The sequence below is a fragment of the Salvelinus sp. IW2-2015 genome, linkage group LG20 (genome assembly GCF_002910315.2).
Source record: "Salvelinus sp. IW2-2015 linkage group LG20, ASM291031v2, whole genome shotgun sequence".
Taxonomy (NCBI): domain Eukaryota; kingdom Metazoa; phylum Chordata; class Actinopteri; order Salmoniformes; family Salmonidae; genus Salvelinus; species Salvelinus sp. IW2-2015.
In genome coordinates, this window is record NC_036860.1 from 26,968,543 (window position 1) to 26,991,161 (window position 22,619).

A 22,619-nucleotide genomic window follows, 5' to 3' on the forward strand; every position below is an offset into this window, starting at 1 on the left:
GCATCATGCTGTGGTGATGTTTTTCAGTGGCAGGTACTGGGAGACTAGTCCGGATCGAGGGAAAGATAAACGGAGCAAAGTACAGAGAAATGACAACCTGCTCCAGAGCGCTTAGTACCTCAGACTGGGTATACTTTTGTAAATAAGGTATTTCTGTTATTTTAAATACATTTTAAAAAATCTCTCAAACTGTTTTTGCTTCGTCATTATGGGGTATTGTTTGTAGATTGATGAGGGGGAAAAAACTATAGAATCTATTTTATAATACCGCTGTAACGTAACAAAATGTGGAGAAGGAGTCTGAATACTTTCCGAATCCACTGTAAATTGATATTGTATTCTAGTAGTTATTTAAAGTTACACAAATTATATTGTTTTTATTAAATATTGTTTGCGGGTAGGCTGGGAGTGAAGAGTAACATTTCCTATGCTGTGAATAGCGGACATTTCTTTATTTTTAGAACAACGTGCTAACACTCAATAGTGAACCTTTATATTTTCTCCCAGGCCAGTATGTCTACAGTGGCATATTGTACTTTATTGAAGAAACAATGCCTGAATTTGACGGAAATATGGTAGGGAGAGTAACCTCTTATTATTTGGATGTCGTTATCTTCACCAAAGAATCAGCTGCAGAGTGCTTTGTTTTATAATGATATCTAAATTGTCTATCACACATGTTGCATTACGTATCACTTTCCTTTACAATGTGGTAATTCATTAAAATTGTCTTCAATAACTTTATTTTTGCAGAAGAGTAGCCTCGCTGTAGGCATAATTTGGCTAAGTAGGCGACTTGTCTGGAAATAAACGTGTTTTTTCAGTTGTAATATGTCATATTCTTCCATGTATCTTTTTCGATTTCGCTGTTCCTGATAGTATGTTTCATTGGGGCGGGAGTAGTAAATGCAGACAATGACCATTTCCCACGCCATTTCCACTGTCCAGTATCAAGCTGGCTTGACACCGTAACAGTGTCAGATCAGCTGGTCTGCTAGTTTCATCACACTGTTTATTAGTTGCAAGCAGAGTTATTTTAGCTTGGCGTTCCGTGTAATCTCCCGTTTAGTAGTGTGTTATGAAATCCAGCGGTAACCTGCAGTAATAAGGTAGCGAACTTCAGTCTTATGTATGCAGTTAAAATGTAGAGATGGGTGGATGAAAGGTACACTGCAATTTGACGTCATACAAAGCAGGGTCACTTCCTGCTTAAAGACCACTAGAGTACAGTTGTTTTTTATGTCTGTAAGCAGGAAGTGACCCTGCTTTGTATGATGGACATGTCTCAAGGGAGTTCATAAATTGAAAAGAGCCAATAGTGTCAGTCTTGGCAGATTTGAATTCGGTCTGTAAACAGGAAGTGGCCCCCAGCGCTGTATGATGACATCATATTGATGAGTGTACCTTTAAGGTAGGATGGGATAATGCAGTGTGATCGAGGCGTGGAAAGATGAGCAACAGTAATTTAGGGTAATGTTGAATAGTCTGAGGGTTTCCGGTTACCATGATTAACCATTTTAACATCTGCTCTAGCAGCATAAAAAGTACATTATGAGTTAACGCTGTAGCTAGCATGGCATGAGGGAGATGAGATCAGGTCAGTGCAAGGGTAGGCTAATATAGTTGGTTAGCAAGGGGTAAGCTAGGTAAGGCTAACATAGCTTAGCATTGAGAGTGTTGGGTAGTCTCATCAGGTAGAGTAGGGCGGGATTGCATAGGGTAGGATAGGTAAAGACAGGATAGAGGCGCACGTTAGCTTAGCATAATGTAGGGTGGCATAAAGGAAAAACAATTAGCCTATCGCAGGGATATTGGGCAAGTCACGAGGCATGAGTACAAGCTAGAAGGAGGGAGGAGAAAAACCAGAAAAAGAGTGATGCTTACTTTGGAAAGTCGCTTGTGAGACTAGCATGCATGAGAAGAAGAACAAAGAAAATCAGAAAACTAGAACAAAAAGAGCAAATATATATAAGGAACAAAAACGTTTCAAGTTACAGACTTGGCTTGTGGGGGGTTTTATGATTGTTCAGGTGGTGAAGAAATGTAACAACCATGTCTCAAAAGTAAACATGGCAAACGAAAGCATGACAAGTGACGGACAAGTCAACTCCTGAGAGTGGAAGTGAGGCAACATCAGCATGAAATGAGATATGAAAACGGTTGAGAAGAACCTTACTATGATATACAGTGCATTCGGAAAGTATTCAGACCACTTCACTTTTCCCACATTGTTACGTTACAGTGATTTAAATAGTTTCCCCCCTCAATCTACACACAATACTCCATAATAACAGAGCAAAAACAAGTTTAGACATTTTTGCAAATGTATTAAAAATAAAAAACGTATCACATTTACAAAACTATTCAGACCCTTTACTCAGTACTTTGTTGACGCACATTTGGAAGCAATTACAGCCTCGAGTATTCTTGGGTATGACGCTACAAGCTTGGCACACCTGTATTTGGGGAGTTTCTCCCATTCTTCTCTGCAGATCCTCTCAAGCTCTTTCAGGTTGGATGAGGAGCATTGCTGCACAGCTAATTTCAGGTCTCCCCAGAGATGTTCGATTGGGTTGAAGTCCGGGCTCTGGCAGGGCCCCTCAAGGACATTCAGAGACTTGTCCCGAAGCCACTCCCGCGTTGTCTTGGTTGTGTGCTTAGTGTCGTTTTCCTGTTGGAAGGTGAACCTCCGCCCCATGCTGAGGTGCTGAGCGCTCTGGAGAAGGTTTTCATCAAGGATCTCTCTGTACTTTGCTCCGTTCATCTTTCCCTCGATCCTGACTAGTTTCCCAGTCCCTGCCGCTGAAAAACATCCCTACAGCATGATGCTGCCATCACAATGCTTCAATGTAGGGATGGTCCCAGGTTTCCTCCAGACGTGACACGCTTTTTGGCAAACTCCAAGCGGGCTGTCGTGCCTTTTACTGAGGAGTGGCTTCCGTCTGGCCACTCTACCATAAAGGCCTGATTGGTGGAGTGCTGCAGAGATTGTTGTCCTTCTGGAAGGTTCTCCCATCTCCACAGAGGAACTCTGGAGCTCTGTCAGAGTGACCATCAGATTCTTGGTCACCTCCCATACCAAGGCTCTTATCCCCCGATTGCTCAGTTTGGGCGGGTGGCCAGCTCTAGGAGGAGTGTTGGTGGTTCCAAACTTCTTCCATTTAAGAATGATGGAGGCCACTGTGTTCTTGGGGACCTCTCAATGCTGCAGACATTTTTTGGTACCCTTCCCCAGATCTGTTCCTCGACAGAATCCTGTCTCCGAGCTCTACGAACAATTCCTTTGACCTCATGGCTTGGTTTTTGCTCTGACATGCACTGTCAACTGTGGGACCTTATATAGACAGGTGTGTGCCTTTCAAAATCATGTCCAATCAATTGAATTACCACAGGTGGACTCCAATCAAGATGTAGAAACATCTCAAGGATGATCAATGGAAACAGGATGCACCTGAGCTCAATTTTGAGTCTCATAACAAAGGGTCTGAATACTTATGCAAAGGTATTTCTGTCAAAATCTGTTTTCACTTTGTCATTATGGGGTATTGTGTGTAGATTGATGAGGAAAATGTTTTATTTAATCCATTTTAGAATAAGGCTGTAATACTCTCTGAATGTACTCTACTTGAGTACTTGACAAAGATGCATGTTTTCAAAATCCACTACCGAATGGCAGAGAAACATTTTTTACAGATGGACCTTGTCAATTTCATTCTGACAGCCCGCATTGGAGTATATTCTACAGTAAATTAATTTCAGTGGGAGAAAGTAATCAATCATACCATTGGTACAAAGATCGCTGCTGTTTCATTTGTTGTGAGAGTGTGGATTACTTTTAGGTACAGCGGATCAGAAGTCCTAAAAGGCAAACTACTGTGATGATATGCAGTGGGTGGGGCTAGAGAAGCTAGAGATGTAATGTGATGGCTATGTGTTTGTGTCATGTCCATACTTGCACCTGGGTCCAGACCAGGGCATGGTTGTTTCTCTAATTACCAAAGAAGTTAAACTAAGTTAGGAGGAGGGGGAAACACTCCTGGAATGGGTTTGTTACCTTAACCTTTGAATTAATTGAGTGTGTTACTACGTACATTTTCTCCACCAATACACAATTGTGTTTAGGCCCATGAATGTGTGTTTCATCCAGTGTGTGTTTGGTCCAGGCACACATGCTCACCTTGGAGTTCTTTCCCCCGTGGCTGCGTGTGGTGGAGTGTACCGACTGACTGTAGGTGCGCTGCACCACCTGCTCTATGGTGGAGGGGGACTTGTCCTTGTCAGAGGAGGGGTCCGAGTGGCCCTTCTCCACCATGTTCTCACCACTGGGGTCCAGGCTCTGCTGGGGCGTGGGTGAGCGAGAGCGATGGCGCAGGACGGGCGAGCAAGTGGGCGTGCTCCGGTTCGAATTGCTAGCAGTGCTGTTGGGGAGAGAGAGAGGAAGTGAGAGAGAGAGAATGACTAAAATGACTGCTTAAACTCTGTGATACTCACAGCACTTATGGGCTGAATTCTTGAGATGCAAATGTGTACTCGACATGAATAATGTGCAATTGTTTTTATTTATTTCAATCTACAAAGACCTTGGAAGTTGAGTTGTTTGACCATCAGACAATTTAAAGAAAGAACAACCTCCCCAATTACAATCATTTGTTCACTTCCTCCAGTGGAAAAGATTGGTCTTTGATACTACAGAGCACATCAATGAGGCACCATCTCTGTCCTTGACAAGAGAGGGCAATTTTATCGACTAACTGATGTCATATCCAGACCACTAGAGAGTCTCTACTCTCCAGGGCACTTATTCATAAAGCGTTTCAGAGTAGGACTGATGATCGAGGGTCAGTTTTGCCTTTTAAATCATAATGAATAAGAGGGGAGACCTGATCCTAGATCAGCACTCGAATATATTTTATGAACACGGTTCCAGACCTTCAGGTTTAGGGTCTGGCAGATTCAGTGTACTTCATTTGACATCAGGCAACTAAGGCTCTTTTGGCCATGTTGGTCTAGCTCAGTGAAGAGAACACTAACTTCCCTGCCCTAAGCTCTCTCCTGGCCCATTTCACTAAGTCTGAATTTGTCTTGCTAGGTGACCTAAACTGGGACATAAACCATCTGACCAAGTCCTAAAGCAATGGGACTCCCTAAATCTTTATCAGATTATTACCAATCCCACAAGGTATGACTTCAAACACGCAGAAAATGCTACTCTTCTTGATGTTATCCTCACAAATAATCCTGATAGGTATCAGTCTGGTGTTTTCTGTAAAGACCTTAGTGATCACTGTTTTACAGCCTGTGTCCGCAATGGCTGCTCAGTGAAATGTCCTGTCCGGACTTGTCATAGACACTTGCTAAAAAACGTGAATGAGCAGGCATTCCTTCATGAACTGACATCTGTAAAATGGTATAGAATCAGCTTGATCCCCTCTGTCAAAGACACTTGGATCTTTTTAAAATATTTTCAGTGGTAGTTTTAACAAACAAGGCCCGATAAAGAAAATGAGAATTAAAAACAGGTTCAGCCCCTGGTTCGACCGTGATCTTGCAGAGTTACTCCAGGCAAGATACTCAGGCTGACTGGCTCTCGTTCAGGCAAATTAGAAATAAGTGCACTCGGGCTAACCGGAAGGCCCAAGTTAGTTACTTTAAGGAGCAGTTCTCTCTCTGTAGGTCTAACCTTAAGAAGTTCTGGAAAACAGTTAAAGACCTGGAGAATAAACCCTCCTCCTCACAGCTGCCCATGTCCCTTAAAGTTGATGATGTGGTTGTTACTGACAAGAAGCACATGGCTAACCTCTTTAATCACCACTTCATTAAGTCAGGATTCCTATTTGACTCAACCATGCCTCCTTGCCTGTCCAACATTTCCTCATCTCCCAACCCTTTTAATGCAACTACCCCGATTCTTCTCCCTCGTTTCCCCCTGCCACACTACAAAGTTTCTCCCTGCAGGCAGTCACTGAGTTCGAGGTGCTAAAGGAGCTCCTGAAACTTGACCCCCAAAAAACATCTGGTTCAGATGGTTTAGACCCTTTCTTCTTTAAGGTTGCTGCCCCTATCATTGCCAAGCCTATCACTGACCTTTTTAACCCGTCTCTCCTTTCTGGGGAGGTTCCCTTGCTTGGAAGGCAGCCACAGTTCATCCTTTATTTAAAGGGGGAGATCAAGCTGTTCCTAACTGTTACAGGCCTATTTCTATTTTGCCCTGTTTATCAAAAGTGTTGGAAAAACTTGTCAATAATACTATCTGTCTATAGTATTTTCTCTGGTATGCAATCTGGTTTCCACTCAGGTTATGGATGTGTCACTGCAACCTTAAAGGTCCTCAATTATGTCAACATTGCCCTTGATTCTAAGCAATGTTTTGTTGCTATTTTTATTGACTTGGCCAAAGCTTTTGATACAGTAGACCATTCCATTCTTGTGGGCCGGCTAAGGAGTATTGGTGTCTCTGAAGGGTCTTTGGCCTGGTTTGCTAACTACCTCTCTCAAAGAGTACAGTGTATAAAGTCAGAAAATCTGCTATCTCAGCCACTGCCTGTCACCAAGGGAGTACCCCAAGGCTCAATCCTAGGCCCCACACTCTTCTCAATTTACATCAACAACATAAATCAGGCAGTAGGAAGCTCTCTCGTCCATTTATATGCAGATGATACAGTCTTATACTCAGCTGGCCCCTCCTCGGATTTTGTGTTAAATGCTCCACAAAAAAGTTTTCTTAGTGTGCAACAAGCTTTCTCTACCCTTAACCTTGTTCTGAACATGTCCAAACAAAGGTCATGTGGTTTGGTAAGAAGAATGCCCTCTCTCCACAGGTGTGATTACTACCTCTGAGGGTTTAGAGCTTGAGGTAGTCACCTGATACAAGTACTTGGGAGTATGGCTAGATGGTACACTGTCCTTCTCTCAGCACAGGCTAAAGTTACATCTAGACTTGGTTTCCTCTATCGTAATTGCTCCTCTTTCACCCCAGCTGCTAAACTAACCCTGATTCAGATGACCATCCTACCCATGCTAGATTACGGAGACATAATTTATAGATCGGCGCGTAAGGGTGCTCTCGAGCAGCTAGATGTTTTTTACCATCAGATTTGCCACCAATGTTCCGTATAGGACACATCACTGCACTCTATACTCCTCTGTAAACTGGTCATCTCTGTATACCTGTAGTTGCTTATTTATAAAACACTCTTAGGCCTCACTCCCCCCTTCCCCTATCTGAGATATCTACTGCAGCCCTCATCCTCCACATACAACACCCGTATGCGACTGGAATGAGCTGCAACAAACACTCAAACTGGACAGTTTTATCTCAATCTCCTTATTCAAAGACTCAATCATGGACACTCTTATTGACAGTTGTGGCTGCTTTGCGTGATGTATTGTTGTCTCTACCTTCTTGTCCTTTGTGCTGTTGTCTGTGCCCAATAATGTTTGTACCATATTTTGTGCTGCTACCATGCTGTGTTGCTACCATGTTGTTGTCATGTTATGTTGCTAACATGATGTGTTGTCATGTGTTGCTGCCTTGCTATGTTGTTGTCTTAGGTCTCTTTTTATGTAGTGTTGTCTCTTGTCGTGATGTGTGTTTTGTCTTATATTTATTATTTTATTTATTTTTATTTTTAATCCCAGCCCCTGTCTCCACGGGAGGCCTTTTGCCTTTTGGTAGGCCGTCATTGTAAATAAGAATTTGTTCTTAACTAACTTGCCTAGTTAAATAAAGGTTCAATAAAAAATGTAAAAACTTCACTAAACCCTCTTCGTGGTTGCTGAGAGAACAGATGCTCTGCTGCAGGGGTTGATGCCTCATCTCACCCTCCCTCCTTCTCTGTCTCCATCCCTCTCTCTCTCTATACCAACAGTAAGCTCCCACGCAACGTTCCCCTGTGGAGTGTCCTGCCACCCCCTTTCACACACTCTTTTTTATCCCTCTCTCTCTTTCTCCACAGTTTACAACCCTTTCTATATCACCTTGGGGCTTTGGGTGCAGACTGTATTATTGAAGCAGAGTGTGTGTGTCTGTGTGTCAGGCAGAAAAAGCGAACAGATTCCAACAAATGAGAGAGGGAGGGCATAGGATACCCTCTCGGGTATACTGTCTGGTACAATATGGAGGATTATATTGAAATTGAACTATTGAGACACATTACTTTGACACTCTCTTTCAATTGCTGTCATTGAACACAACGCTTCAGTAATACTCCCTAATTCACTCCCTAAATCTAACTTGTATTCAGTAGATTACAGCTATGGACAACATTACAGGCATACACATGGGCACGCACATACGCACAGAGCTCGGCTGTGCGTGTCTCCAGCATTATGAAACAGTACCCACCAGGTTGAAAGTGATTGTAAAACGCCCTGTGTGGGTGTTGCCTTAAAGAAGGGATGGTGGGAGGATCAGTGTAGAGCAGGGCTGTTCAATTCCAGTCCTGGAGGGCCAATACACTTCTAGTTATTGTTTCTACCTGATAGTAAATTAGGATTAAGCGAGAAAACCAGGAAGTGTTTTGGCCGACATTGAACAGCCCCGTTGCAGAGTAACTAACAGTCTCATCTATCATTTCATTACTCTATACATCCTCATTTGGTCTATTCCATACTACACACAGGAAACTGTCTTGATACACCATACCGGGATGCTTATTATAGCTGGGTAGGAGGATAAGGAGGTGTGTGTGTGGAGGGGCATTCAAGGCATTAGAATAAGCCCGTCCGCCTATATCTCCGCCCACCACCCTTTTCTGATTTGCATTAGTTATACTGTATACACGCCTATTGAGAAAACAAGTTGCATGAGCCACAGTAACCCTCTCTGATATCAGTGCACCAGTGTGTGTGTACTAATAGCAAGTAAAGACCACGAATATGTCTCAAATGGTACCCTATTCCCTATATAAAGCACTACTTTGTACCAGAGGCCTGTGGGCGCTGGTCGAAAGTATTGCACTATAAAGGGAATAGGGAGCCATTTGGCATGCAGCCCATTGAAACCTATACTCATCTACCACTCGGTATTACACAGTAAAGCCATGACCACTGTGAACCACCAGAGTCCTCATCAATGCTCGACAGTCACTAGTGTCACCATGCTATATCATGTCTGTCATACCTTAATATCATGTCTTTACTAATACCCCTGTCGTGTCTTGTGCATCCCCTTTGTATCAGGGAGTTGCATCAGGGTGTTATCGTCTGTAAAAACAGACCTTAGAAACAACAACAACGTCCTGGAATCCATTCGTTTCCATTACACATTTTGCTTTGTGGCTTGACCGCATTCAGGGACACTTATCCACCGGTGTAGCCCATTTGTAACAGTCACCTGGAATTGACCCTTACCTTTAGGCTACAGCAAACACTGAAGCCTACATCCAGAAGAAATGTTGCTATACTATAGAAACTATAAGGGTTTCAATGGCTCGCTTCATATAGCCCTCACAAAAGGTTCTATATACGCCTTCATTGTGCTGCTTTATTTGTTACCGTTTTGTGTGAAGCTGTAGCCAATAGCTAAGTATGTGCTGTCACCCAATAGCTGAGTATGTACTGCAATTTATAGCTGAGTATGTACTGTAGATTATAGCTGAGTATGTACTCTAGTTTATAGCTGAGTATGCGCTGTAGCCCAGTAGCTGACTACGTGTTGTCGCCCAATAGCTGAGTATGTGCTGTAGCCTAGTATACAAACATATTATAGGGTTATGGTTATCTTAACTGTTCTTTGCATACTTGAAGGTCCGTTCTCGGTCCTGAAGAGGAACAGTGACACAAAGCATGCAAAAAGGTACAGAATTACAGTCATAGGGGTTGATTTTCCAAAATCTCTGGTTGAGCTTACTTGCATCTGCCTTTGACCCTTGTATGAGGACACTAGGCTTGGGTGGTACACTGTAAGTGGCTTGCTTGCAAGATCAAGCTTCTTGGTTACAGCAGAGAAAATCAATCCCCTCCTGGATCAAGATCCCTGCTGCCAAAAACTGTTTATGAGTGAAATTGTATTCTTTTTTTTTCTTTGGAAAGAAATAGCGCCCCTTGTGTACATTGCCGGTAATACAGTATACCGGCATGGTAAAGGAACAGTATGAAGGTTTGACAGATCTGCATACCGCCCAAACCTAAAGGACACAGAACATATTTAAGAATTCCGATTTTTTTAGGCCTTGCCAATGCATTGATATTCAAATAATTATTACATTAAAAAATATGTGAGAATAATATAGATTTGTCTGACTAAATAAATTGGGGCAACACCTTTCAATTGAAGCGGCGGGAAAAAAACGAAAGTGGTTGTCACGGATCCCTCCGGAACTGTGTCATTACGCACACCTGGTCCCCATTTCCGTGACTGTAATTGTATAAATGTGCCCTTTGGTTCACCATTGGGCTGTCGATTATTGTTCCAATGTCCGTTAGTCGTGTAAGTACCTGTGCTGTGTTGTTTTGGCTTTTGTGCCGCTTGTATTGCGCAGATGATTACGGGTCTCGTCCCGTGTAGAATCATTGTGTGCGTGTATGTTACGGGTCTCGCCCCGGTGGATTTATTCGAGGTACTCCTCGCTCTTTTGTTTGGGTTTCAAGCCTGTGTTTTGTATACGTGTTTGTTTGGTCTTCGTCCCCGTGCCTTTACATGGCACGCTGTAATTTGGGTCAATAAAAAACCCTATTACGCATTCCTGCGCCTGTCTCCCGATCTATTTATACCATCATGACAGTGGCCACATCTCTCACAAAAACGGATACAAAAGGAAATCACGGATAATTATAAGGGAGCAGGATAACTTATAAATTGGTTACAATAATTACAAGCACCAAATTGAGGAAATGTCAGATTTTCAAGGTAGGTCTATTAAAGTACAGTTGTCGCCAAAAGTTTTGAGAATTACACAAATATTAATTTTCACAAAGTCTGCTGCCTCAGTTTGTATGATGGTAATTTGCATATACTCCAGAATGTTATGAAGAGTGATCAGAGGAATTGCAATTAATTGCAAAGTCCCTCTTTGCCATGCAAAGGAAGGAAACACGTGCCGTCATCATTGCTTTGCACAAAAAGGGCTTCACAGGCAAGGATATTGCTGCCAGTAAGATTGCACCTAAATCAACCATTTATCGGATCATCAAGAACTTCAAGGAGAGCGGTTCAATTGTTGTGAAGAAGGCTTCAGGGCGCCCAAGAAAGTCCAGCAAGCATGACACAGGACTGATGGTAGCGCTCACCTTGTCTTCTTCGGACAAGCTTTTTTCCGGATGCACCAAACAATCGGAAAGGGGATTCATCAGAGAAAATGACTTTACCCCAGTCCTTAGCAGTCCAATCCCTGTACCTTTTGCAGAATATCAGTCTGTCCCTGACATTTTTCCTGGAGATTTATGCAAATTGCCATCATACAAACTGAGGCAGCAGACTTTGTGAAAATTAATATTTGTGTCATTCTCAAAACTTTTGGCCACGACTGTACTTTAATTTCTGAGCTCTAAGTTCAAGTCGGCTACTTCACACCCCTTGTATTGTTTAAAATTGCAGGTGTAACATGGAAACCAAAATGTATTTGTCAAGTTATTTCATTACTAGATCATATTGTGAGGAAGCCACTAGGTTGTCTGGGCTCTAACGAGACCCTGCTGTAAATCAAGCAGACAACAACAGATGATCAACATTCATTCGCTAGAGATATTAGATCCAATGTGGATCCAGGCGTAACTGTCATCACGGCGTAATGAATGAGACACCAAAATATTCTGGACATTCCTCTATCACTTTTTTCCCAGCACTTGGCCGGTTGTTTTAACACATGCACCCTGACAACAGCTGTTTGCCACTTGACTGTCATTCACAAAATTGGATCGGATGATGAGGTGTGAAAATTTCACGGCGTAATTAAACAGCTCGACACCAAATGCGCATCCAACAGGTATTATCCATAATTCCTGAACAACCACGTTGACAATATCGATTTAGGTTTTAAGTATCTACTGTAGGTAAGGTGACTCTTTCGGTTAGAGAAGCACTCGATTTTGCAACCGCATACATTCGCGGACTTGTGTGCCCATGAAGACTGTTTTCACCCCGTAGCATAAGGAGACACTTAATGTTAGTTAGTTACACTGCATTTCTGAGCTCTCAATGGAAAAAACACACCCAATCCAGGATTCAAGTTCAATGTCTAATTTAACTGATTAATAAATGCAAGGACCGGAAAGCGATGTTTTATGTCACACAATTTTTGACAAATCCTTCAAGACACCATGAGAAAGGGTTAAACATTAGTTTTAAATCAACATGTGAATTTGATTGAATATAGCTATGTCCCCCCCTTATATCATAATGTAAGGACGTTAACCATTTTTGCAGATTATTATCAATGACTTATCAACAGCTGTAACAAGTTATCCAGCGTAGGAAATCTTCACTGGTACCCTAGTAAATAGAAAGACCCATATCCCCCACCCACATTGTTGCCTTGTGTCAAAGGTCGAATGACACTATCGTTCACACAGGTCAAGCTACTCTGCATGAGGTCATACTCCTGGTCTTGAAAACAAGACCCCATCAGCACAGGTTACATTTATAATGACGGCACTGAAAGGGTGGAAGGATGGTTTATGTTTCGGGTTAACAGAGTCATTATATAGCTAAGTGTGATGGATCAATTGAGGCATGCAAAGACAATGAGTTATCATTCTTAAAACATGTCAAAATGTAAAGGAAACATGTCAGAACGTGAAGAAAATGTGTCAAAACATGGTGATTTTCCATCCAATATGCACCAAAGAAATACGACATACCGAGAAGCCTGGACGCATATGCTACTGGTGCATAAATTGAGTTGATATCAATATGGGAAGAGATGGCTGCATTACGCAGCTAGCCATTCTGAATCTCGATATCTCATAGTCATTCTAAGGATCTCTCTCTCTCTCTCTCATAGACATCAGTTGGCTATTCAAATGATTACCATGCTACAGAATAAGCATTCACTTTGATTGATCTTTGATGAAAACACATCGTCCCTAAAGTCAGACACTTAATCCCAAAGCGTCTGGGCATTCAGGCAAGACATTATGTTATCGTTTCCTCAATGAAACCCATATAGCTAATGTACGTTAGCATCTTCACCTTGCACTGTACAGTATAAATGAGTAGGAGGGGGGCTAACATGGCTAATTAGCTCATGCTAGGCTAATGCTAATCAATGATGAAAGAGAGATTTTTAAAATATTTTTTTTGTAATTTTACCAGACACTCTTATTCAGAGAAACTTACAGTAGTGAACGCATATATTTGTATACTTTTTTCATACTGATCCCCTGTGGGAATCAAACCCAGAACCCTGGCATTTAAATCACCATGCTCTACAAGCTGAGCAACACGGGACTACCTTGTCGCTTGACGTGCGGGGAATGAAAAACCCACCGCCTCATCATTGCCTTGTCATTCCCCACCACACACACACACACACACACACACACGCACACACACACACACACTCACACACACTCACATGCCACTTCCCAGCCCCACTCAGAGAGAAGAATAAACAATAGAATGACTGATCCGTATTAGCTGTAGCCTTTTGGTGTGGAATGATAAAGCAATAAAGAGACGGTGGGTTTTTCATTCCCAGCACGTCTACAGGAGAGGTAACCAGTCTCCTCCATCATTGGACGCCCCAATTAGAATTAGCCTAACGTAAGCTAAGTAGCCCCTTTAGCCCTCCTATTCATTTCTACTAGACATTGCAAGGATGCTAACATGAATTACCCCCCAAGCAATGATAAGAACTAACCTGGCAGCCATGAAGGACTCAACCCGCCTGATCAACATCCACCTGCTTCATTCATTCATTCAGTCAGCGATCAGCGCGAAGAGGAAGAGAGTAGCCGGAGGAGAGGGGATGGAGAGGGGGGAAACGTCTTCCGTTGCATCCCAGACAGAGGGGCCCGTGTGCGGGGTCTCGGTTAGACAGACGATCGCCTAGCCCTCCGATATCACTTGCAACCAGTGGAGCACGCCCTAAATCAACACCGTCATGGCCACCCTCTGTCTGTCTCTCTCTCTCTTTTCCCCTCTCTCTCTCTCTGTAGAGTGATTCACAGGCGCATTCTTTGGCTGCTGCAAAGCCTCTTCCCTCTTCTCTTCCTTCTTCCTTTCTCTCTATCCTTCCTTGGCTTCCTGTACACTCTTCCCGTTCTCCCTGCTTCCGTTAAATGCCCTTTCCCTGCCTCCCTATCTCTCGCTCTCTCTCCCCCTCTCTTTCTCTATGATGTGGATGATGCTGAGGCTGGGGAGAGATGGCTGCTGATGCAAAGCTGCTTTGCATAATGGCTTCTGTTTGTGCAGCGTGGCTTCCGGGGCCAGCCCCTCAATTATTCACGCTGTTCATGAATGGAGCCGTGCAAGGCTGACGTCACTTTACCCTCGCTGTCATCCCACCCCCCCACCCAAACAAACACCCACCCATCACAACCCCTCCCTATTCTCCTCTTATTGCCCTTTCCTCCTATCATCCCCCTTGGTCTGTCTTTCACACACACATGCAAGAACACACACGCACGCATGTGCAACACACATCCAAACACACACACACACACACACACACACACACACACACACAACACACACACCACACACACACACACACACCCACACCACACACACACACACACACACACCACACACACACACACACCACACACAACACACACACACACACACACACACACAACCCACACACACTTTCTCCTCTCCTTCTCCTTTCTCTCACACATAGACATAGTTTTGCAACATTAACACCATCCGTTTGCCAATGAACTCCATCACTGTTGTTATGAAACCAAGAATGAAACAATGATCCTTTGTGGAGGCTGATATACTCTAGCTATATATGGCCTGTTATTTTGTTCTGATACAGAAATGCTTATTTGTGGAAAAGATTATATCAGGCCTCCAGGTTACTAGGCTTCGGTTTGCACAAGGACAGTGGAGGAAAAACAAATATCCCGTTCACTAAGTGCTCAGATATGCCTTAATGTTCAGATTTATCCCATGAGGCATGGGGTTAGGAAAGCTCCAACAGGTTGTGTATCCAAGCACAGAGTCAGTATACATTAGAGGTTGCATTGGAAATGGTACTAGTACGTAATTAGGTATAGATAGAACCCATGATTTGGTATAGAACTGTAATTATCTGCAGCATCACACAGTTCAGGGTCATACTGTATTCACTAGATACCAAATGGAAGAAAATGGACCAAAACCTCCAGTTGCAAAACGTTTCGCTACGGTGTACACTAATAAATGGTTAACAGGGCACTGCTTTTGTAATATCTTGGCAATGGGAAAGAGTGTGGGCCTAACCAATACGAGAACCACTTCAGGTTTCCATTTAGGTGGTGGAAGGAAGAAAGGAAGGACACCGTTTCATGTTCAGAGGGTCACATCAGGATAACTGAAGACTGACTGTGCATTTGGAAATCCACACAGAGAGAGAGAGGGGGTGGGTGGAGAGAGGGTTGGAGGAAGAGAGAGCGAGAGGGAGGAGAGAAAGAGAGAGAGGTAAAGAGAGAGGTAGAGAGAATGAGTTAGAGAGGGAGATAGTGGTAGAGGCGAAGAGAGAGAGAGAAAGAGTTAGAGGGAGAGAGAGATAGTGGTAGAGGCAAAGAGAGAGAGAGATGAGGAGAAGGTTCTAGCCCCATGTGTCAGCCCTGGGGGGAATTGATGGGCATTTTGACATGACTCTTTCCCCTTCCCTTCATTCCTCCATGCCTCTATCCCCTGACCCTACAATCCTCCCCAGCCCAGAAGAAATTAAAGAAGAGGGGGGGAGCCGGTACAAAGTAGGACAACAAACAAACAGGCCAGATAATCCGACTCTGAAATGAGACTGACAAGGTTTTCAGAAAGAGGAAGCTGTGACCTTTGGTTGATCTACAGTGCATTCGGAAAGTATTCAGACCCCTTAACTTTTTCCACATTTTCTTACGTTACAACCTTATTCTAAAATATATTCAATAGATTTTTCCCCCTCATCAATCTACACACAATACCCCATAATAACAAAGCAAAAAACAGGTTTTTAGAAATTTGTGGAAATTTATTAACAATAAAAACTGAAATATCACATTTACATACGTTTTCAGGCCCTTTACTCAGTACTATGTTGAAGCACCTTTAGCTGCGATTACAGCCTCGAGGCTTCTTGGGTATGATAATACAAGCTTGGCACACCTGTATTTGGGGAGTTTGTTCCATTATTCTCTGCAGATCCTCTCGAGCTCTGTTAGGTTGGATGGGAGGCGTCACTGCAAAGCTATTTTCATGTCTCTCCAGAGACGTTCGATCGGGTTGAAGTCCGGGCTCTGGCTGGGCCACTCAAGGACATTCAGAGACTTGTCCCAGTTTTGGAACAACAAGCAAGTGTTGGAACAGGGCCTATAGCCTCAGACACACCAAGGATACTGACTGACGAGAGGTACTTAAGACCTCTGCCCAGAGTTTTGGCAGTAAACTTTTTGTTGTTCACATAGCACAGATCAACCGCCAAACAGCCTTGTTAAAATACTCCAGACCACAAGGTGGCAGTAGCTTCCTTAAGGTATGTTTGGCTTGTGCCTGTTGTAGACATCGACGGGGCTGTAGTGGAGCTGGTCGAGAGTTTCAAGTTCCTTGGTGTCCACATTACCAACAAACTAACATGGTCCAAACACACCAAGAAAGTTGGGAAGAGGGGACGACAACGCCTTCTCCCCCTCAGGAGACTGAAAAGATTTGGCATGGATCCCTAGATCCTCAAAAAGTTACCCAGCTGCACCATCGAGAGCATCCTGATCAGTGGCATCACTGCCTGGTATGCCAACTGCTCGGCATCTGACCATAAGGCGCTACAGAGGGTAGTGCGTACGGCCTAGTACATCACTGGGGCCAAGCTTCCTGACATCCAGGACCTATATACTAGGCGGTGTCAGAGGAAGGCCCAAACAACTGTCAAATAGTCCAGCCACCCAAGTCATAGACTGTTTACTCTGCTACCGCATGGCAAGCGGTACCGGAGCGCCAAGTCTAGGTCCAAAAGGTCCTTAACAGCTTCTACCCCCAAGCCATATTATTGTGTTAAACAGTGTTAAACAAATCAAAATATATTTAACAATTAACAGGGGTGCCTTGTTAAAAGGTAATTTGTAGAATTTCTTTCCTTCTTAATGTGTTTGAGCCAATCACTTATGCTGTGACAAGGTAGGGGTGGTATACAGAAGACAGCCCAACTTGGTAAAAGATCAAGTCCATATTATGGCAAGAACAACAAATAAGCAAAGATAAATGACAGTCCATCATTACTTTAAGACATGAAAGTGCAGTCGCAAAAACAATCAAGCGCAATGATGAAACTGGCTCTCATGAGGACCGACCACAGGAAAGGAAGACCCAGAGTTACCTCTGCTGCAGAGGATAAGTTCATTAGAGTTACCAGCCTCAGAAATTGCAGCCAAAATAAACGTTTCACAGAGTTCAAGTAACAGACACATCTCAACATCAACTGTTCAGAGGAAACTGCGTGAATCAGGCCTTCGTGTTTTAATTACTACAAAGAAATCACAACTAAAGGACACCAATAAGAAGAAGAGACTTGCTTGGGCCAAAAAAACACGAGCAATGGACATTAGACCGGTGGAAATCTGTCCTTTGGTTTGGAGTCAAAATGTGTGATTTCTTCCCAACCGCCGTGTCTTTGTGAGACGCAGAGTAAGTGAACGGATGATCTCCGCATGTGTGGTTCCCACCGTGAAGCATGGAGGAGGTGGTGTGATGTGTGGGTTGCTTTGCTGGTGACACTGTCTGTGATTTATTTAGAATTCAATGCACACTTAACCAGCATGGCTACCACAGCATTCTGCAGCGATACGCCATCCCATCTAGTTTGCGCTTAGTGGGACTATCATTTGTTTTTCAACAGGACAATGACCCAACACACCTCCAGGCTGTGTAAGGGCTATATGACCAAGAAGGAGAGTGATGGAGTGCTGCATCAGATTACCTGGCCTCCACAATCACGCGACCTAACCCAATTGATATGGTTTGGGATGACCGCAGAGTGAAGGAAAAGCAGCCAACAAGTACTCAGCATATGTGGGAATGCCTTCAAGGCTTTTGAAAAAGCATTACAGGTGAAGCTGGTTGAGATAAAAAAAATTGTATAGACAATTGATTTAATCTTTTTCAATTTTAACAAAAAACAACCAATGCATTAAACACAAATACAAAACACAAATACACAGGAATATGTTTTCCTGTTAAATCATATGCTATTTGATGGCCATGATATTCTTTCATGTGCCCTTAAGAAAACACAAGAATCGTTCCCATATCTTTTGCGAGTGTGTATTATTTTTCTCCAGCCTCTTTTCCAACATGATTTCATCCAATGTTGTTTTTGTCAACATATTCATCCACTCCATTGTCATGACGTTGGCCTGGGGGTAGGTTTATGACAGTCATAAATACCTCTTCCTCCCTTTTTCCTCTCTCTACCCTACTGATGTGACATTAGAAAACCCCTTGATTAACATAGAGATTCTGGGAACATCAGAAGGTGGGGGGAAATTAACTATATTCTGGTAATCCGACCAATTGAACATATGCGGTGGTACTTAATGAATATGATGTCAGTTCGGTTGTCATCTGAGACATTCTCATCAATGATAGAATGACATAAACTCTACAGTGGAAAGTCTACACATCAGAGTTATCAGATTCACATGGAATTGTTGTTCAATTTAAATGTTTGAATATGAAATTATTCGTGATGGGATGAAATGTGATTTTAGCTTCTAAAATGTGAGAATTGGGTTTTCATGAGTGAATTAGGCCCGACTCAGTGGCCCGCCCACATGAAGAGACAGGTTGTAAATTATGAAACACACCCCTTTTCTCCCTCCACTATATAAGCCCTTGACGAAAATGTAACTCCTGTTCCAAGTACGTGAGGTCTGCAGCCTCTGCGTTAAAAAGGACTAACATGTCAACTACAGAACTAAGCTAACATCAGCGTGAGCTTTGGTTGCGAATGGTATGAACTTTGAACTCTTATTCACTACAGAAGTGATGCCTCCTAGCCGTTGAGTTAGCAACAGCAGATGCAAATGAGGGCTAGGAAAGAACAGAGTATCCCGTCTACCACACAACGACGTTACTACAATGTATTCAATTTACCACCAGAGACATTCTTCAAAGGACAAAGGTCTCAGTTGGGCAACACGGCCTTCCATCTACCACCAACCTACCGAAGCGCAGCTCAGAGTAAATATTTATTGCATTTTCCTTTTCCAAACGGGTGGTAATTTAGAATGCATAAGATACTGTATTTACGATAGCCATGGCTTCTCCCTTGGTTCCTCAAAGTCTTCCCGCTCTTTCTGTCACGATCGTCGTAAGAAGCGGACCAAAGCGCAGCGTGGTTTGAATACATTCTTCTAAGTTTAATGAAGAACACTTAAACAAAAACAACAAAACGAATAAGACGAACGTGACCGCTATATAAACACTGTGCAAACATGCAACATAACATAGACAATAACCCACAACCCACAATACAAAACAGGCTACCTAAATATGGTTCCCAATCAGAGACAACGCAAAACACCTGTCTCTGATTGAGAACCATATCAGGCAAACACATAGAAATCGACAAACCAGACATACAACATAGAATGCCCACTCAGATCACACCCTGACCAAACAAAACATAAAACATACAAAGCAAACTATGGTCAGGGCGTGACACTTTCACTCAAACCCAGCCCCCTTTTCTTTTGTGTAACCAGCTGTCATATCTGTTCCGCCCGCTAGGGACGTTTTCCTTTATGACGTCATTTGTAATCAAGGTATGATTCATTCTGTGTACATGTAATTCTGTGTGATTAGTTAGGTATTTAGTAAATAAATAATTAAACCCAATTTTGTATTGCTGATTCAACTTGTTAGCCAGGGTTTGTGAAGATAACCAAGAATTTACAACTTTCAGATGAGACTGAATTAAGGTGACGATTAATATTGACTGCTATTGATGTAAAATATTARTAGGTCTTTAAGAGTTTATTCYGAAGATAACWGCTCTATAAATATTATTTCGTGGTGCCKCGACTRTCTAGTTAATTACATTTACATGATTAGCTCAATCAGGTAATATTAATTACAGAGAAAGGATTTTATAGAATAGCATGTCATATCACTTAATCCGGCATAGCCAAAGACACGACACAATGAACACTAGCTCACTAAAGCCTTTCCAATGTTTCAGGACCAGCCTTAACACTGACACAATACCTAAACATAATATTTGTAATTCTGTCAAGTGACTCCCTCTTATTTCAGACTTGTCACTCAACAGACAGCCTTGGTGACCTAGGTAAATGGAATCCAAGGCTGTCTCCCATGCACTGTAAGGCTTTGTCCTATACTGTAGATGGTGCACAACTGGGCATTCCCACAGTGCATGTAGGAGGGTTCCTTTTGCCCCTTCACATCGTCAACACACATCATCCTGTGACAAACCCATCCTCTGTAACCTTAGGGGAGTGAAATAAAAATCGATGAGAAACGTTCAATTGGATACCTTTTCCCTTGGCTTCTCTGACATTTTGCCCAATATTTGAAATAATATACAACCATGTCTTTTAAAAAAAAATCTCCTTTCACATTGTAAATCCCCTTGCCAGACAATTCTCAAGTTTTCACAGGGGTCATTATTAACCTTTTAGCAGCATTTTGTAACATAAAGAAGCTGATTGTACAGAGCTTGGTAGTGAAAATATACCTTCTACAACATTGTTGCCTTTTGACACAACGGCACCACCTAGTGTTGACACACAGCTTTCAATTTGCATATATCTCCACACCTCATGATCACAAAGTTGATACTTATTCCCAATTTCTTCGAGTGACACATACCTAATTCTTGTGCAGGTCTCCCAGAGTATGAACCCCTTCTCTTACCCATTGTCCCCACATTATTGACTGTTTCCTAATACAAATTAGGATTATAACATACAGAAACATATCTTTGTCTATGTGGAGACTCCGGTCCTTTTATGTACTGACAACCATACTGCCATATAATGACCTGGAATTGGATTGATGCCCTGAATATCTGTATCATTGGCACTTTTTTGGGTTAGCATATGTAACGGCCCAAAAGGAGTTGTCAAACCACTTTCCAATATGACCCATCTCTCCTCAACCTCCTCTCTCCAGTGCCTAGCCATTCTGGATAGCTCGAAAGCCACATTGTACACTATCACATCTGGCAGTCCTAACCCTCCTCTCTCTTTTGGGGAATGCCTTATCTGCATACTGAAGCGTGGTCTTTTCCCTCCCATATAAAGCCTTTAATAATACCGTCATACTGCTTAAAATGTATGATGGAATGCATATTGGTAGCCTCATTGAAATATAATTAAACTTAGGAACAAATATCATTTTAATAGAATACATTTTCCCCCCATAAACTAAGATTTAATAACTTCCACTATGTTTTGTTTTATTTTTTTGAGTACTGGAAACACATTCATATCCACTATCTTATCTAACTCTGATAATAGAATCCCCAGATACTTCATACCTGACTGAATCCACTCTAAATTAAAAGGGGTAACCGTGGCTGATGGGCATCTTGTAGATACTGGCATAGCCTAAGTTTTATGCCATTTAACCTCATATGCAGAAATAACAGAAAATATCTCCACAGTTTTGGCAGCACATTTTTTTATTTTTTTTAAATCGGCAACAGAATGTCATCAGCATAAGAACAATTGATGGTCCTCTCCTCCATTATATACTCCCTGAATCTCTGGGTTAACCTTTATACAGATAGCCAAAGGTTCTATCAGTATCAGAGACATTAGAGATGTAAGAGGATCTCCCTGTTGTGATTGAAAGATCATCGCATTAGACTTTACGGCTGCCCTCGGAACTGAATACAGGACTTGTGCTGACCCCAATTATTCGACTGGTCAATTTTTTGGTCGATAGGCTGTTGGTCGACTGCGATTTTTTTTGGACGAGCAGTGGCATATACTATATATATATTTTTATGGCACATGAGACATCTGTCTTCGAGACTAATCCATTGCGGAGACCGCGGGATGGTACAGTCTAAGAAGAAGGGGAGTGTGGCTGCACAATGCACGTCTCTCTCCAGAATGCACTCTCTCCTGCCAATTTGTGCACTTTCATTGTTTCATAACTGCATTGTGTGAAATGTTTGCGTTTTATTGTTAGTGTCTATCAATTCCCCATTACATATATCACCAGTAGTACATTTACCGTAGAATTTTGAATATGCAATGTTTGTTTTGTTATGGTAATGTCGCATTCAATATATTACTATTCCAGTCTTTTATCGTTCTCATTGTCGAAGTGGACACGTTGTTTGCAGAGCGCACAACCTATGCTACACTTGTGAGAAACTCGTTTTGGTTCATTTCATTCCATTTAAGAGTTTGTAAATGTAGTCATTGTCTTTTGTTTAGAGCTCTCCTGTCCATGTTGAGTACGGACGCACACCTGATTACGCATAGAAGTAGGCCTATAGGCTACCTGGCATGCGCGCAAT

General features: G+C 42.5%; 1 protein-coding gene across 3 annotated transcripts in view; it reads right to left on the minus strand.

Moving 5' to 3' along the window:
- Positions 1–22,619, minus strand: part of LOC111981604 (protein Aster-B) — a 103,594-nt gene that overhangs the window by 32,695 nt on the left and 48,280 nt on the right. Inside the window, exons 3-4 of one of the 3 annotated variants that reach the window (XM_070449299.1) lie at positions 4,178–4,418; positions 1,885–1,905 (exon numbers count right to left, since the gene is read on the minus strand). In XM_070449299.1, the coding sequence (XP_070305400.1) occupies positions 1,885–1,905; positions 4,178–4,418 (262 nt within the window). Of the gene's footprint in view, positions 1–1,884; positions 1,906–4,177; positions 4,419–13,799; positions 14,320–22,619 lie in introns of those variants that run through there. The other 2 variants (XM_024012968.2, XM_070449300.1) reach the window with 2 other exon arrangements.